The following is a 14,261-nucleotide window of genomic DNA, read 5'->3' as shown; positions in this document are numbered from 1 at the left end:
TGTGCGTGTGTGTGCGTGTGTGTGTGCGTGCGTGCGTGTGCGCGTGTGTTTGGAACATTGGCTGAATCTAATGTCTCGTGAGTCTCTCGCACGCACACATGCACGGATACACACACACACACACACACACACACACAGGCTCCTCTCACGCGAAACACGCAGCTACCTGTCACTTTCACTGTTACACCAGTGGCGTTGTGGCACAGCATGTTTCATTCATCGGGTAAGTCGATTAAATTGAATATAAACTACAATGAAATAGAAATTATAATCAAACTGAAACTGTTTCAGTCAAATCTGCCTGTTGTGTAACTGCAGGAGGATTTAACATGAACTACTAATAAACATCACAGAGGAGAACTGTTTCATCTGGATATACAAGATAATCATTCTGTTCACAAGAGGGGATTCACTGGAGCACGAGGAGCTCTCTATGGAAGAATACATTGAAACAAAATGTGATGATTCCTTTAAGAACCTGCTTGCTGATTGTGGAGGAAGATACCACGTGTTCAATAACTATAACAAACAAAACCCCACACAAGTCAAAGAGCTGATCAGAAAAGCTGAGACGCTGGTGGAGGCAAATGGAGGCAGCTGCTACACCACTGAGATGTTCCAAGAGGCAGAGGAGGCCATACGGAAAGAGATGCAGAGGATCTTAAAGGAGGAAGAAAAGAAGAAGAAGAGGGAAAAGGAGGAACTGGAAAGAAAACACAAGGAAGAAATGCAAGAACTGGAAAGAAGGATGGAAGAAGAGAGAGCAAAGATCGAACAGGAGAGAAAACTGAGAGACAAGAAACTTGAAGAGCTGAAGGAAAACATGAAAAAGGAGCGAGAGGAGAGAGAGAGAGAACAGAAAAGGAGGGAAGAAGAAAACTTAAAGAGGAAAGAACAGGAAGAATATGAAAGACAAAAATGGGAACTAGAACGTGAAGCTTTGGAGAAAAGAATGATGTCATGTATATGGTCCAAAGGAAATACTGACAGAACGCCGAAGCAAAGCAGAGAAACTATGAGAAAACAAAGAGAGGACCGGGAGAGAGAACAAAGAGAAGAATGGAGAAAACGAGACCAGGAGGAGCAGAAGAGACGAGAGGAGGAACAAAGAAGATACAAAGAGCAAAAAGAAGAATACAAGAAAGAAAAGACAGAGTATGAAAGGAAAAGAAAAGAAGACAATGAGAGGAGAGAACAAGATGTTAAACAGCGAAGCGAATTACAGAAAGAATTCGATGAAATACTGGAAATTATGAAGAATAAAATTGAAGAGGAGGCCAGAAAACGAGCAGAAGACGCCAACAAGTTCAAACAGAATCACCAAGAGCAAGAACAAGAACAAGTCAAGGATTTGAAAGCCAAAAAAGAAAAAGACTGTGTCCTCCTGTGAGGACTACAGGCACTGTGCAGCCAAACTGAGCTGTTCATAGTTTCTAACTAATCAAGCAGTAATCTAGTAACAACAATCAAAGTTCAAAGAGTCTCCTGGATTCACTAATCCAACTGTGTTATGCTATAATGAGGCTAAGACCTTATCACTTCTATGTGCTTCTTCTTCTACTGTTTGTCCTTGTATATCTCAAAGAGGACCTGGTTCTGGGTTTTTCGCATTTTTTTTTACTGTTATAAAACATAAATGATCACAATAAGTTGGGAAAAAAACCTGAGATGATTAAGGGGACGTCCAGGATCATTACCCAGCCTGCCCACTGAGTGAAGGGGGATAGTTACTGTCCTTACTGGACAAAAGAGGCATGGACCATGTAAGATGTACACATACATTTCATTTGTCCATAGAGCGCGAGCGTCAAATCTGAATGGAGTTTGTTGGGTTTCCATCAACAGTTCTGTTGCTTCTGGAATGAACGTATCGTGCTCCTGAAATGTTTGAGGGTTTTTATGAATTTGAGCCTTAGTTACGTCAGTGGAAACCAGGCTGTTGTTATGGTTTGTGGTTTACTGTTTTCTTGATTTTGCCTTTACTCCTGCTAAATAAAGACTAAACTATAAGCTAATGGCCCAGAATCTTTGTTTCTAATACAAAGCCATTTTTCAGTCGTCTCTCCTGAGTCACGTGAGACAGACGATGTGACGCAGACATCAGTCGACAGAATCGTGACCTCTGACCGTATGGTTGGTTCTGTAAGCAGTGTCTGCAGTGTCCAGATCATTCAGGCTGCCAGAGGTGAAGTGTGGAAGTGGACCCTCTGACCCTCTGACCCTTTGGTCAATTGACCCTCTGACCTCATTCACAGTGAGACAAACAGAGTTCATGTTTGTAAAGTTAATCAGGACTTTGTTAAATGTTAATGGACTGAAGTTGAGGTCACATAACCACCTGCAAACACTTCAATGTAGCTTTTTTATTTTTAATTAAAAGTTAACTATTACTGAATGGATTCAACATAGGCGTCCTAACACCTTCTATTCTTTGCTTTGATTAATTTTATCATTAATTGTGTCCAGGTTACGTTTCAACCATTCTGTTTATTGGTAGTAGTAGTAGTAGTAGCAGTAGTAGCAGCAGCTGGTTGGCGCCCTCTGCTGGATGCAGTGAGTTATTCAGGTCAGTATTGAAGCGCCTTCACCAAGACCTGACGTACGACTTTATTCACCGAACATTTGGACTTCGGTCATGAAACCTCCGCCCGAGTCACGTGTTCACCTGAACGACTATACTGCGTGCGCCCGAGTCACGTGTTCACCTGAACGACTATACTGCGTGCGTGCGTGCGTGCGTGCGCGCGTGTGTGTGTGTGTACTTTCACTTTTAATCACGCAGCGACAGTTTCAGGTGAGTGAACTGAACTAAAACTAACAAACTAATTAATCAATATGAGGGCTGATCAATACGGTCGATCATACTTTTAATAGCGTAAATGTTCGTATCATGATCGATACGTTTATTTCCTGTGTTTCTCATACCGAACATTACACGTTATCAACTACGCAACAACATTCATGTCGACTGATAATCAGGAAACAAACAGACAGAAGGAAGGATGATGAAGATTTAAATGAAGATTTGGACTGAATGATAAGAACTGAGTCGATATTCCGTTAATATACAGTATATTTAAATGTGTATGTGTAAATGTATGTATAACGAGGTTTGTGTTAGTCCAGGGAGGAAACAAGCTGCATTTATATCAACGTGAAAAACTCTGAGGAATTTATTGTTAAAAGACAAATGTGAGTTTTTAGCACATTGCAGAATTAAATTATTATTACATTACATTACGATCATTTGGCAGACGCTTTTATCCAAAGCGACTTACATTACATTACCACCCATTACAGAGTGGGGAGCAATTGAGGGTTTGGTGCCTTGCTCAGGGGCACCTCGGCAGGGACTCAAACCGGCAACCCTCCGGTTCCCAAGCCAAGCTCTACCCACTGAGCTACTGCCTCCTTATTGTTGTTGTTGTTGTTGTTACACACGCTGCAGAATTACATATTGAAAATATTTACATCAATGGTTCCTTTGACTCTTCATCATTCTGTGAGTCATGTGAACGTCAACACATTCATTCTTGCCATGATTCACTTTTAATCTTTAATTATTAGAATGAAATGTATATATAGATAGAATACAAACGCATCAATCTGCTTTATAACATCCTGATTCTTTCCTTCATGCCAGCTGATGAGGAGCCGGGACGGCAGGACTCCTACCTGCACCAGGTGAGTCTCACAGCCGAACGCTCAGGTTCAAACTCCTCTTTGAATGACTGAACTCTCAGGGTCTCAATCATTTTTGTCTATTTTCTTGTGTTTTCTTTTTTAATATTTGATCTGTTCCATGGAAAAGCTAAAGCAAAGTGATTAAACTACACACAGAAGAAAGCCGACTGATCAGTTCAGCGTCTACTTATTTTAAATAATTTTTTATTTAATTTACAGTCATTTAGCTAGACTCTTTTATCCAAAGTGACTTACAACACAAACAATTGAAATTTATCTTGCACCCCCTCATATACCAGAAAGACAGAAAGAAAATTGTGTTTTTTTGTGTTTGTTTTCTGTTTGTTTGTATTTGACGGGCTCCAGCACTGTCTGACCTTAAAGGGAAACATGCAACACAACGACCTCTGACCCCATCTGACTGGACTGCGCAAGAGTCAGTAAAGCATAAGAATAATAAACACAACATGGAGATGATAAAGTGTAGCAGGGATCAAACCAACACTCACACACCCTCACAGCGGGGTCACATGACTGACTCGAGCAGCCGCTGCAGGTTCACGAGTCCCATGATGTGGAGATTCAAAGCTGTAGTTGATTAATGTGGATTTATGAGCTGAAAGATGTTTTTCTTGGTTGTTACAGAGGGAAACGCTGGGGGGCGGCTGAGGCACAGCAGCAGCTTGACCTTCTGCCCCCTAACTGTGAGTTACTGCAATGACTCACAGATGAGCAGTGTTTAACAGGAAACTGAGATGCTGAGCTACACTCTCACATACACACAAACACACTCACATACACACTCACATACACACATACACACTCACATACACACTGACATACACACATACACATACACAATCACATACACACTCACATACACACTCACATACACACATACACACTCACATACACACTGACATACACACATACACATACACATACACATACACAATCACATACACACTCACATACACACTCACAGTCACACCCACATACACACTCACATACACACTCACATACACACTCACATACACACTCACATACACACTCACATACATACATGCAGGGCATCGTGAGGAGAAACAGCAGAAGAAGAACAAAGATATGAGGAGGTGTTAGCCTCATTATAGCATAACACAGTTCTATTAGTGAATCCAGGAGATATGTTGAGCTTTTATTGTGGAGGGCAGAACTTCTATCAGTGCTGTAGAAGAAACAACAACATGGATCCATAAGGGTCCATTCAGAGACCTACAGACCTGAAGAGATGCACAAACATCCACACAATGACACAACTTACAGAGGAACACATAGAGTTGTTCCAGTTTATACAATTTCTGTCATCTGACTCTCTGTTTTTGTGATGATTCCTTTAAGAACCTGCTTGCTGATTGTGGAGGAAGATACCACGTGTTCAATAACTATGACACACTAAACCGCACACAAGTCAAAGAGCTGATCAGAAAAGCTGAGACGCTGGTGGAGGAATATGGAGGCAGCTGCTACACCACTGAGATGTTCCAAGAGGCAGAGGAGGCCATACAGAAAGAAATGCAGAGGATCTTAAAGGAGAAAGAAGAGTTGATGAGAGAAAAGGAGGAACTGGAAAGAAAACACAAGGGAGAAATGCAAGAAATGGAAAGAAGGATGGAAGCAGAGAGAGCAAAGATCGAACAGGAGAGAAAAGTGAGAGACAAGAAACTTGAAGAGTTGAAGGAAAGCATGAATAAGGAGCGAGAGGAGAGAAAGAAAGAACAAGAAAAGAGAGAACAAGAAGACAAGCAGAGGAAAAAACAGGAAGCTATTCAACAACAGGAGTGGGAACGACAACGTGAAACTTTGGAGAGAAAAATCCAATCAGAATCAGAGTCAAAGGAAAACCCCCGACAGAAAGTTGGAGGAGAAGAGATAAGAGATGAGAAAAGAACGAGAGAACTGGGAGAGAGAACGGAAAGAACAATGGGAGAAGCGATATCAGGAGGACGAAAAGAGACGACAGGAGGAACAAACCAGGCTGAATAAGCTCCAAGAAGAGTACGAGCAAGAAAAGGAAGAGTATCACCGCAAAGCAAAGGAAGAAGATCGAATCAGAAGAGAGCAAGAAGAAAATGCAAAAAAAGAACTTGAGGACATGAAGAGGAAACAAGAAGAGGAGGCCAGAAAACTAGCCGAAGAACTCAACGAATTCAGGGAGAAAAACGAAAATCACTTTGCAACTAAGATAGAAGAACACATGGAGGAGGTGGAAGAACTGAAACAAAAACATAAGGAAGAGTATAACAGCTTACAGACACTTTCTACTCACAAAGAAGAGACTCTGAAGCAAAAGGTGGAACGACTGCATGAAAACCATAAGGAAGAAATGAAAAATGTCACTGTGCAATTCCTGAGCCAAAGAAGATAAAATAAGAAAGAAATTACAAAAATGCAGGAAAAGCACAAGAGAGAGGAGAAACAAATGATGAGGAAGCTTTCAAATCAATTTATAGAGAGAATCAGAAGAAAGAAATGTCTAAACTGGAGAAAAAACACAAAGAGGAAATGAACCTGCTGAGCCCAAAAATACGTGTGGAAAAAGAGTCAGAGCTGAAAAGCAAACATGAACAAGAAAGGACAGAGCTGAGACAGGAACTTTCACGCCAAGACAAACAAAAGGAGACAGAAGAAGTGAAGAAACTGCAAAATCACAGTAACAACAACTGAATGAATTTAAACAGAAACTTTTTGACAGAAACATTCGTGAGGAGAAGGAAAAAGTGGAAGAACTGCTCAAGAAACAAAAGCAAGAAAAGAATGATTTGATTGGGAACATGCAGACTGAAGAGGGTCAGATGGAAGGAATTGATGAATTGAGGACAAAACATGAGGAAGAAATGCGTGAGATGAAAGAGAAACTTTTGTTCCCTCCAAAGAAATCATGTTGCGTTATGTGATGAAGATCTCATGATGTCAACATGACAGCCAGCCAGCCAGAAGCAAAGACCATGAAGAACAAAAGTTGGCAAGAATTTCATTTACTTCCAGATATGCATGTATACAAAAACTCGTGTTCATCATTTTTAATCAACCTAAACAAACATAAAAACAGCAGTAGATGTCTCACACACCACCAGGTGGGCACATTGATATTGACGTTTCTATGGTGCAGCTATGGTCCGTTCCAATGATGTTCCAATGATGTTAATATGATCTTTACAATACAAGCGTCATAATAACAGCAACCTTCTTTTGAATGGAGGCCACAGGCACAGCTGACAGTCCAGCATCACTGCAGCGCTCCCCGATGGAGGTTTTGGAGACTTACATGTGTTTTGATGCGATTTGATATTTTCTTGTATTTTCTTGATATATTTTTCTTGAGGTGAATTTCTAATCAGTCTCCCTTTGGTTACTTTGTGTAATCGATCCTCCTGAATTTCTTAGTCATTTTCACGCTTTTATCAAAAATGACACACAAATACACACAAGCAAAGATCAGGAGAGAACAAGAGGAAGAAGCTCAGAGCAAGAGGAACAACAGGGATCAGCAACAAATTAATTTTAAAATCATCCAGCCAACGTACAGAATGACATCATATAGAAAGTTTGAATGATCTTTATCAAGGTTTCCACACAGCAGAGACACAGAAGTCACAACAGAGAAGATTAACAACATTTTCAGTGACTTTTGAGATGGAAAAGGTGGATTCATGAAACATTTTGTGTTGTCAGTTTGTCTTTTCATTGCTTTTATAATAAAACACCCAAACGACTCAAACGACTGAGTTTTTCATAACAGACATGTTGCTCAATGTGATGTCAGAAATGCAGGAGCTGGTTTATGGTCACTGTTCTCCAGCAGGTGGCGCTGTAACATCCATGAGCGTCACAGAGCTGTTGTGTGTTTATTCCTCATGTTTCCTCTCAAAGTTGTTAAAATGTCTGCTAGAGCTGGCCCGCCGGTATATAGCGCATGCACAGCTAATACTACACATCCCAGAATGCTCTGCGAGTGCGTTCTCTGTGACATCACAAGCCATCTCGAAGTGCTCAACCTGCAGCTTCAGGGGCGGGCCCGTGTCATCACAGACATGTACGCTGCGGTAAGGGCTCTTCAAAGTCCTTCGCCAATTTAGTTTGAAGTTCAAACTAAGTTGTGCCTGTGGGAGAGTAAGACGCTGCAAGGAAACTCGGGCCATTTTCCGTGCCGCCAGACCAGGAAAGAGCAGATCTCTCCCTGTGTGTTGCCAAGTGCACAGTTTGCTGAAAAACTCTACGTACTCAGCGCCGAGTTAACGCGGCGATTTGCCGACTTTGAAGCCCAGAAATGTAGGTTTGGAGTGCTAATTAATCCGTTTGCATTTGACGTGGAACGCGCATCAACCAATCTCCAAATGGAGCTGATTGAACTCCAGTGTAGTGACGCGCTCAAGTCAAAGTATGACTCTGTTTCCTCGTTTCATCCCAGACACAATTCCCCAACAACTCCGTCTCCAAGCTGCTCAAACGCTCTCTATGTTCGGCAGCACAGATCTATGTGCGTCAGAGTAAATCAGAGCAAAAGCCTTTCTTTCTGCACTTTTCTTGCCTGACCTAGAACAGTTGAGATGTTGGATTTTCATTGAGGGAAATTATTATTTTATTTGGGTTGTTCTGTTGTTCTGTGAAAAAAGGTTTCCATTGAAAGTGAACTTGAAAGGTTACAGATAGAGAGAGGCATAATAATTATTTTCTTTTATTTATTAAGATAAAAATAAGAAACGAATGCCACTGATGTATCTCTTATTTGAAAATCTATTTCTCATGTGTTTATAATATTAAACTGTGCTTGTTCCAGGCTAAATGTTTAAGCTAAACTTAAGTATGTTTCCATATGAAAAAGTTAATCATTATATATCTGGAGAGAAGGGAAAACATACACAATAGTAGTCCATTTTTCAAGAAATATGGAGTCTGGCCCGCGACTGAGTCCCAGTTTTTTTATTTTCGCCCACTGAGTATTTGAGTTTGACACCCCTGGCTTAGATGGGCGTTCATGGAGACACGAGGCCACCTGAGGAGGAGGCACACTTTGTTGATGGTGTTACGACACTTCCTCCTCTGCATTGAATCCAATTAAACTGTTCAGAGAAACATTCTTTCACCAACATGTTGATCAGCATGCTGTAAACATGTGACACCATGTTCAACTGGTTTTTATCTTACTGTCTTTACTTTCATTTCTCACCTTCATCTTCCATTTGTGGCGCAGCAGCAAATTCAGCAGGTGAGTGAATTAAATCTTAACTATGAACTCAAAAAAATGACCAATAGATGAATGTGTTAATAACAAATTGATCAGTGATTGGTTGTGAGTGTCTGCTGGTGTGTGTTTGATGATCACAGTAGCATATTGAAGAGCTGCCATATCAAAGGATTACAGCAAGGAAGAGGAGAGAAGTTATTAAACATCCAGGTAAAGTCTTCAATGTGCAAATGTGCTGGGAGGTAGTAGCTCAGTGGGTAGAGCTTCCGCTTGGGAACCGGAGGGTCGCCGGTTCGAGCCCCTGCCGAGGTGCCCCTGAGCAAGGCACCGAACCCTCAATTGCTCCCCCTTCTGCGAAGGGTGGTAATGTAATGTAATGTAAGTCCCTTTGGATAAAAGCGTCTGCCAAATGCTTGTAATGTAACGTAATGTAATGCTTGTTTGGAGGTTTTTATATTTGGAGCATCAGTAACATGTTTCATATGAAGGTTAGAGGCTCCAGAGCATTTTGATTAGATTACATTACAGCTAACTGGGAAATGAGTCGATGAAACTCAGCTTTTTAAACTTCAAAGCTCCATGGAAACTTAATTACACACTGATGGAGGAGAACAAAGAATATATGAATATAGATGAAATAGATTGAAGATTTCTGAAGAGTGCAGGTGAATCAGCACATAGAAGCTTTAATGCATAAACAGGATCTATGTGGACAGATTACATGTCTGAGTGAAAGTTCCTCACATGTACAAGACTTCTTGAATAGAACTTTGTGTTCATCTGTTTAGATTCATCACTGTTGTCAGTGCGTGCGTCTGTCTTAACGCACTCAACAGTAAAAATGGTGCAAAGCTGTTGGTCACCACTTGATGAAGACAAAGCCTTGGAGTTCAGTGGCTTAAAGGCTTCATAAAATGGTGATGTGCTGTGTCGGCCGTGTTGCCTCTACTCTGTTTCTGTCACTTATATGCTGAGAACTCACAGAGCACAAACCCTAAATCACAATATAGTATCCCATGTGCTTCAAAATGCGCAATGTGTGCAAAATATGTTTTTTAGATTAGATTAGATTCAACTTTATTGTCATGTATGTCACAGGTTTAAGCAGCAAAATGCAGATCGCATCCAACCAGAAGTGCATAAGTGATTATTTACAGTAAGAGCAGTATATACAGAAGCGCAAAGGCAAGGAAGTGATGTATAAAATGAGAATATTACAGAATATACAGAAGAATGGTTTTTACATTATGGCAACCGGCTCACCAAGTTGCTAAAAGTAGCCAAGTGAAATATGAAAGTCGATACATTTGCCAGGTTTGTCTGAAAAGTTGGTAAATCATTAAAACTGAAATGTTGTTAAGTTGGCAACAGAAAAAATAAATCTTCTGGTGAGTGAAAGGACCGTGCTGATGATGCTTACTCCAAACTGATCTAAAGGTTTTTACTGTTACAGTTACAACTCTTGGATTGAACATAGAACATTGTGTTGGAGAGATGATTGACTGACTGTTTACAGGACATTTTGCTGGGGGGGGGCGCGGAAAGGCAAATGACTTTACTGCGACTCCTCGGTCTGGTTGTTTGTTTTTTAAAAGCGCCGCTTCACAGTTTGCCGCTAGTTTAGCATTACAAGCCCAGTTGTGAGGGATTTAACTAATTATTATTATTATAACAACTTCTTCATATGTCAGCAGGAGAATGAGCGATGACCCGCTGCTCGGTAGGAGAGCCATGGCCACGCTGCTAAAAACAAAATAAAGGTCAAAGCTGGACAAGAAATTGAACTAAGAGTGTGACAGCTGCTACAAGGATTTCAAAGATCTGCAGCACAAAGCAGAAGCCACAGCAGCAACTGAGAAGGTGAGGGGATTAAAGAAAGAACAGGTTCAGGTTTGAGTTTTCTCTCTCAGGGAGCTGTTAAGGGTTAAAAGCCTGAGAGGACAGTTAGAGAAAATCTGTTGGAGGCAGAAATGCTGTGACACAGTAAACGTTACACAGTTAGACTTTTAGTAATTCCACTGTAAAGGTGATTTGTCACTTTATAATTTCTTTTCTTTTGTTAAATAATACGTTGCAGCTTTATGAATTACAATGTTTAAAATAACTGACATTGGAAGCTAAAGATGTGTGCGGGTGTGTGTGTGTGTAACATTAGATGCATCTCGCACGCCCCGCCCCCCTCCCACACACGCACGCACGCACACCCACACACACACATTGGCTCCTCTGACGCGAAACACGCAGCAACATGTCACTTTCACTTACACTGTTTCACCCTTCGCGTTGTGGCGCAGCAACAAATTCATCGGGTAAGTCGAGTAAATTGGATATAAACTACAAATTATAATCAAACTGAAGCTGTTTCAGTCAAATCTGCCTGTTGTGTAACTGCAGGAGGATTGAACATGAACTACTAACAAACATCACAGAGGAGAACTGTTTCATCTGGATATAATGTGGTTACAACAAAGAAGTTAAACACTAATTAAACAACTAATGTAAATGTTTAGACTTACAACAGAAGGCATCAATTATTTAATAAAAGTTCTAAATATAATTATTCATATAAAGGACAAATATGTTTGTGAGTGTGTGCCAGATAAAGGAAGTGATATCACACTGAATGTGTTGTCATGTGAAGTTACTCAACCTGCTGAGTTAGAGGAAGGAAACTTACTCTCTCTCTCTCTCTCTCTCTCTCTCTCTCTCTCTCTCTCTCTCTCTCTCTCTCTCTCTCTCTCTCTCTCTAGATTTATTGATGAGCTTTGGTTGTATTGGAGTGCCTCATCATGGCGACTGCATCATCAGGTGAGTCCAGTCAGACCAGACCAGTCTGCATCACGTGACTCTACATGTTTCATGTATGTGAAACTATCTGTCTGTCTGTCTGTCTCTCTCTCTCTCTCTCTCTCTCCATATATATATTATATATAAGATAAGATAAGATGAAATTTTATTATCCTGAGGGAAATTACTGTGCAACAGTTACAGTACAGCATGAAAAACAAGAACCAGAAATCAGAAATCACCCAACTAGTGCAATAATGAAAAGTGCAAGAATGCAAGTAGATACTAAGTACACGATCAGTACAAACAATAAGGGGGTACGAAGTACATACAATGGGGGAACAGTACATGACAGCATAAGTACATAAGGAGGACAAGATTACAAGTGCAATGTGCATCTGACTGAGGTATGAGTAATGACAACAACTACAGCATACAAGTGTGTATATGTGACATACAGTATATATATATATATATTATATATCTCTCTAAAGAGCTTTGGTGTGAGCACACAAATCAGAAGTGGGTCACATTCTGATTCTGGCAGATGATCAGAACTGGACATGAAGACGTGCAGCCTAAATGCAGCCTCAGTGAGGAAACATGAGGAGACAAGGATTTTCTATATCAGCACACTTCAGAGTAGTCCTTATGTACTTTGTACTTGTTATGTACTGTGTTCCCCTATTGTATGTACTTCGTACCCCTTATTGTGTGTACTTTCTTTTTTTTGCACTAGAGGTGATTCTTGTTTCATTCTTCACTGTAACTGTTGTTATTTTCCCTGGGATAATTAACTTTGATCTTATCTTATCTTAGTTTCAGAACTCTAAAGACAAACTGTTTAAATCATCAGGGAAATGTGAGTGTGCTTGATGAATATGAAACTCTGATGACCAGCATGCATCTGTCCATCAGCAGAAAGAAAGAAAGAAAGAAAGAAAGAAAGAAAGAAAGAAAGAAAGAAAGAAAAGAGAAAGAAAGAAAAGAGAAAGAAAGACCTTAAAATCAATATTATTTTACAGTAAAACTAATATTTTCCAATATTAGTTGATGCACATATGTGAGAAGTGTTCAATCAGTGGACAATAAAGCCATTTTTATATTCTTAAAAACTTTATGGATCATTTTGTACTTCACAGTGTCTGCTGATGTTCTGCCTCTGAAGCGCAGCAGCAGCTTTGATCTCCTGCCACCTGACAGTGAGTCACAGTTCTAACTAGAGGTCACTCACCTCCTTAACCAAAATGAATACATTCATCTGTAATATGTCCCATTTTATATTGTTTAAGTTCCTAACATGAGCAGTTATTGGAAATTGTTTGGTTGATTTTGTCTCATCCCACTTTTGTTTCAGTGTCTCAGTTAAGAGTTGTGCTGTTGGGAAACAGTTCATCCTCAAGGGGACGTGTGGGGAGAATCATACTGCAGCAGGATGTATTTCATACAGATGCTGCACCAGACTGCTGTGTACGTGTTAGTGGATATGTAAAGGAGAAAAGTGTTGCTGTCATCAACACACCAGATCTGTTGCATCCCCAAATCTCCCTGGAGAACCTGAACAAGCAGGTACAAACCTGTGTGAGCTACTGTGATCCTGGGCCTCATGTGTTCCTGCTGGTACTACAGGCTGAAGACTTCACTGAGGGACACAAAGTGAGGCTCTGCAGAGTCCTGGAGATCTTCAGTGAGCATTCGTTTGATCATTCACTGATACTGGTGGCACCACCAAGAGAGCAGAGATCAGGTCTCATAGAAAGCTACATGCAAACTCCACCGCTAAAAGATCTGATTAGTAAATGTAGATACAGACACCTGAGGCTGGAGAACCTGGAACATTCTGAGCTGTTAACACGTTTGGGCCAAGTGGTGAAGGAGAACAATGGAGAACATGTAATCTGTGAGGAGTATGAGGATGCATCAACGTCTTTACAAAGCCAGACACAACAGAGAGCAGCCAGTGGAGGAGCTCTGGTGGAAACTGTTCAAGCTGCTGGTGAGTACATGAACAGTCCTGATGAGGGGTAAACTTAGTTCATACAAAATATCCTTGATTAAAGTCTCACTCTGTAAGGCCGTCAGGGGCAAATTTACTAAGAACCTGAGGCCAAGTGCAAGTTCAAGCCTTGTGTCCATCTAAAGTCATGCTGCTGATGTTATGATGGACACTTTACATGTTAATCACAGATAAAGTGCATCAGTCACAAGAACATTTTTCCTTATGGACTTTAGCTGGGATCCAGTTTCTCTGCTCACACTTCTGTTGCCTTCATCAGTTAGTTTATGACTTTACTCAATAGCAGTTCTGAGATGACTGCTATCCTGCATTATATGGAAGCATTAGCTGGATTCATCCTCCCTGCAGTGAGGCTGTGCTAATGTATATCATCACTGTTGGTACATAAGGAAGACATGCAGACATGTAGACTTTTGTCTCGTTGGTGTCACTGTGTCTGATTAGGGAAACTTGTTCAAGACTGGAGCATCAACTTACAGCATTATATTGAGACTTGATGTTGTTTCCTTACAGGGTTGAGTGGAAACAAGAAAACTGCTATAAGAG

General features: G+C 40.7%; 2 protein-coding genes across 2 annotated transcripts in view; both read left to right on the top strand.

Moving 5' to 3' along the window:
- LOC142996557 (uncharacterized) overlaps positions 1 to 14,261 on the top strand; it is a 69,449-nt gene that overhangs the window by 30,500 nt on the left and 24,688 nt on the right. Inside the window, exon 7 of the mRNA XM_076147509.1 lies at positions 12,841 to 12,900. Within this exon, the coding sequence (XP_076003624.1) occupies positions 12,841 to 12,900 (60 nt within the window). The remainder of the gene's footprint in view (positions 1 to 12,840; positions 12,901 to 14,261) is intronic.
- Positions 392 to 5,854, top strand: LOC142996550 (uncharacterized). Its single transcript, XM_076147504.1, has 5 exons — positions 392 to 1,386; positions 2,151 to 2,185; positions 3,652 to 3,684; positions 4,330 to 4,388; positions 5,065 to 5,854. Exons 1-5 carry the CDS (start codon positions 434 to 436, stop codon positions 5,707 to 5,709), a joined length of 1,725 nt encoding a protein of 574 aa, XP_076003619.1. The 5' UTR covers positions 392 to 433; the 3' UTR covers positions 5,710 to 5,854.

The sequence above is a fragment of the Genypterus blacodes genome, unplaced genomic scaffold, assembly GCF_046128005.1.
Source record: "Genypterus blacodes isolate CSIRO-AG114 ecotype Tasmania unplaced genomic scaffold, CSIRO-AGI_Gbla_v1 ptg000038l_1, whole genome shotgun sequence".
In the NCBI taxonomy this organism is placed as follows: domain Eukaryota; kingdom Metazoa; phylum Chordata; class Actinopteri; order Ophidiiformes; family Ophidiidae; genus Genypterus; species Genypterus blacodes.
The sequence above is the reverse complement of the archived record's forward strand: the minus strand, read 5'-3'. Positions and strand labels throughout refer to the sequence as shown.

Excerpts from the sequence above, each read along its gene's own strand:
- LOC142996550 (XM_076147504.1), top strand. The coding sequence starts at position 434 with ATGGAAGAATACATTGAAACAAAATGTGATGATTCCTTTAAGAACCTG. Across the intron at positions 2,186-3,651 it reads GATCATTCAGGCTGCCAGAG|GAGCCGGGACGGCAGGACTC; the intron begins GTGAAGTGTGGA and ends CCAGCTGATGAG. Across the intron at positions 4,389-5,064 it reads TGACCTTCTGCCCCCTAACT|AACCTGCTTGCTGATTGTGG; the intron begins GTGAGTTACTGC and ends GATTCCTTTAAG.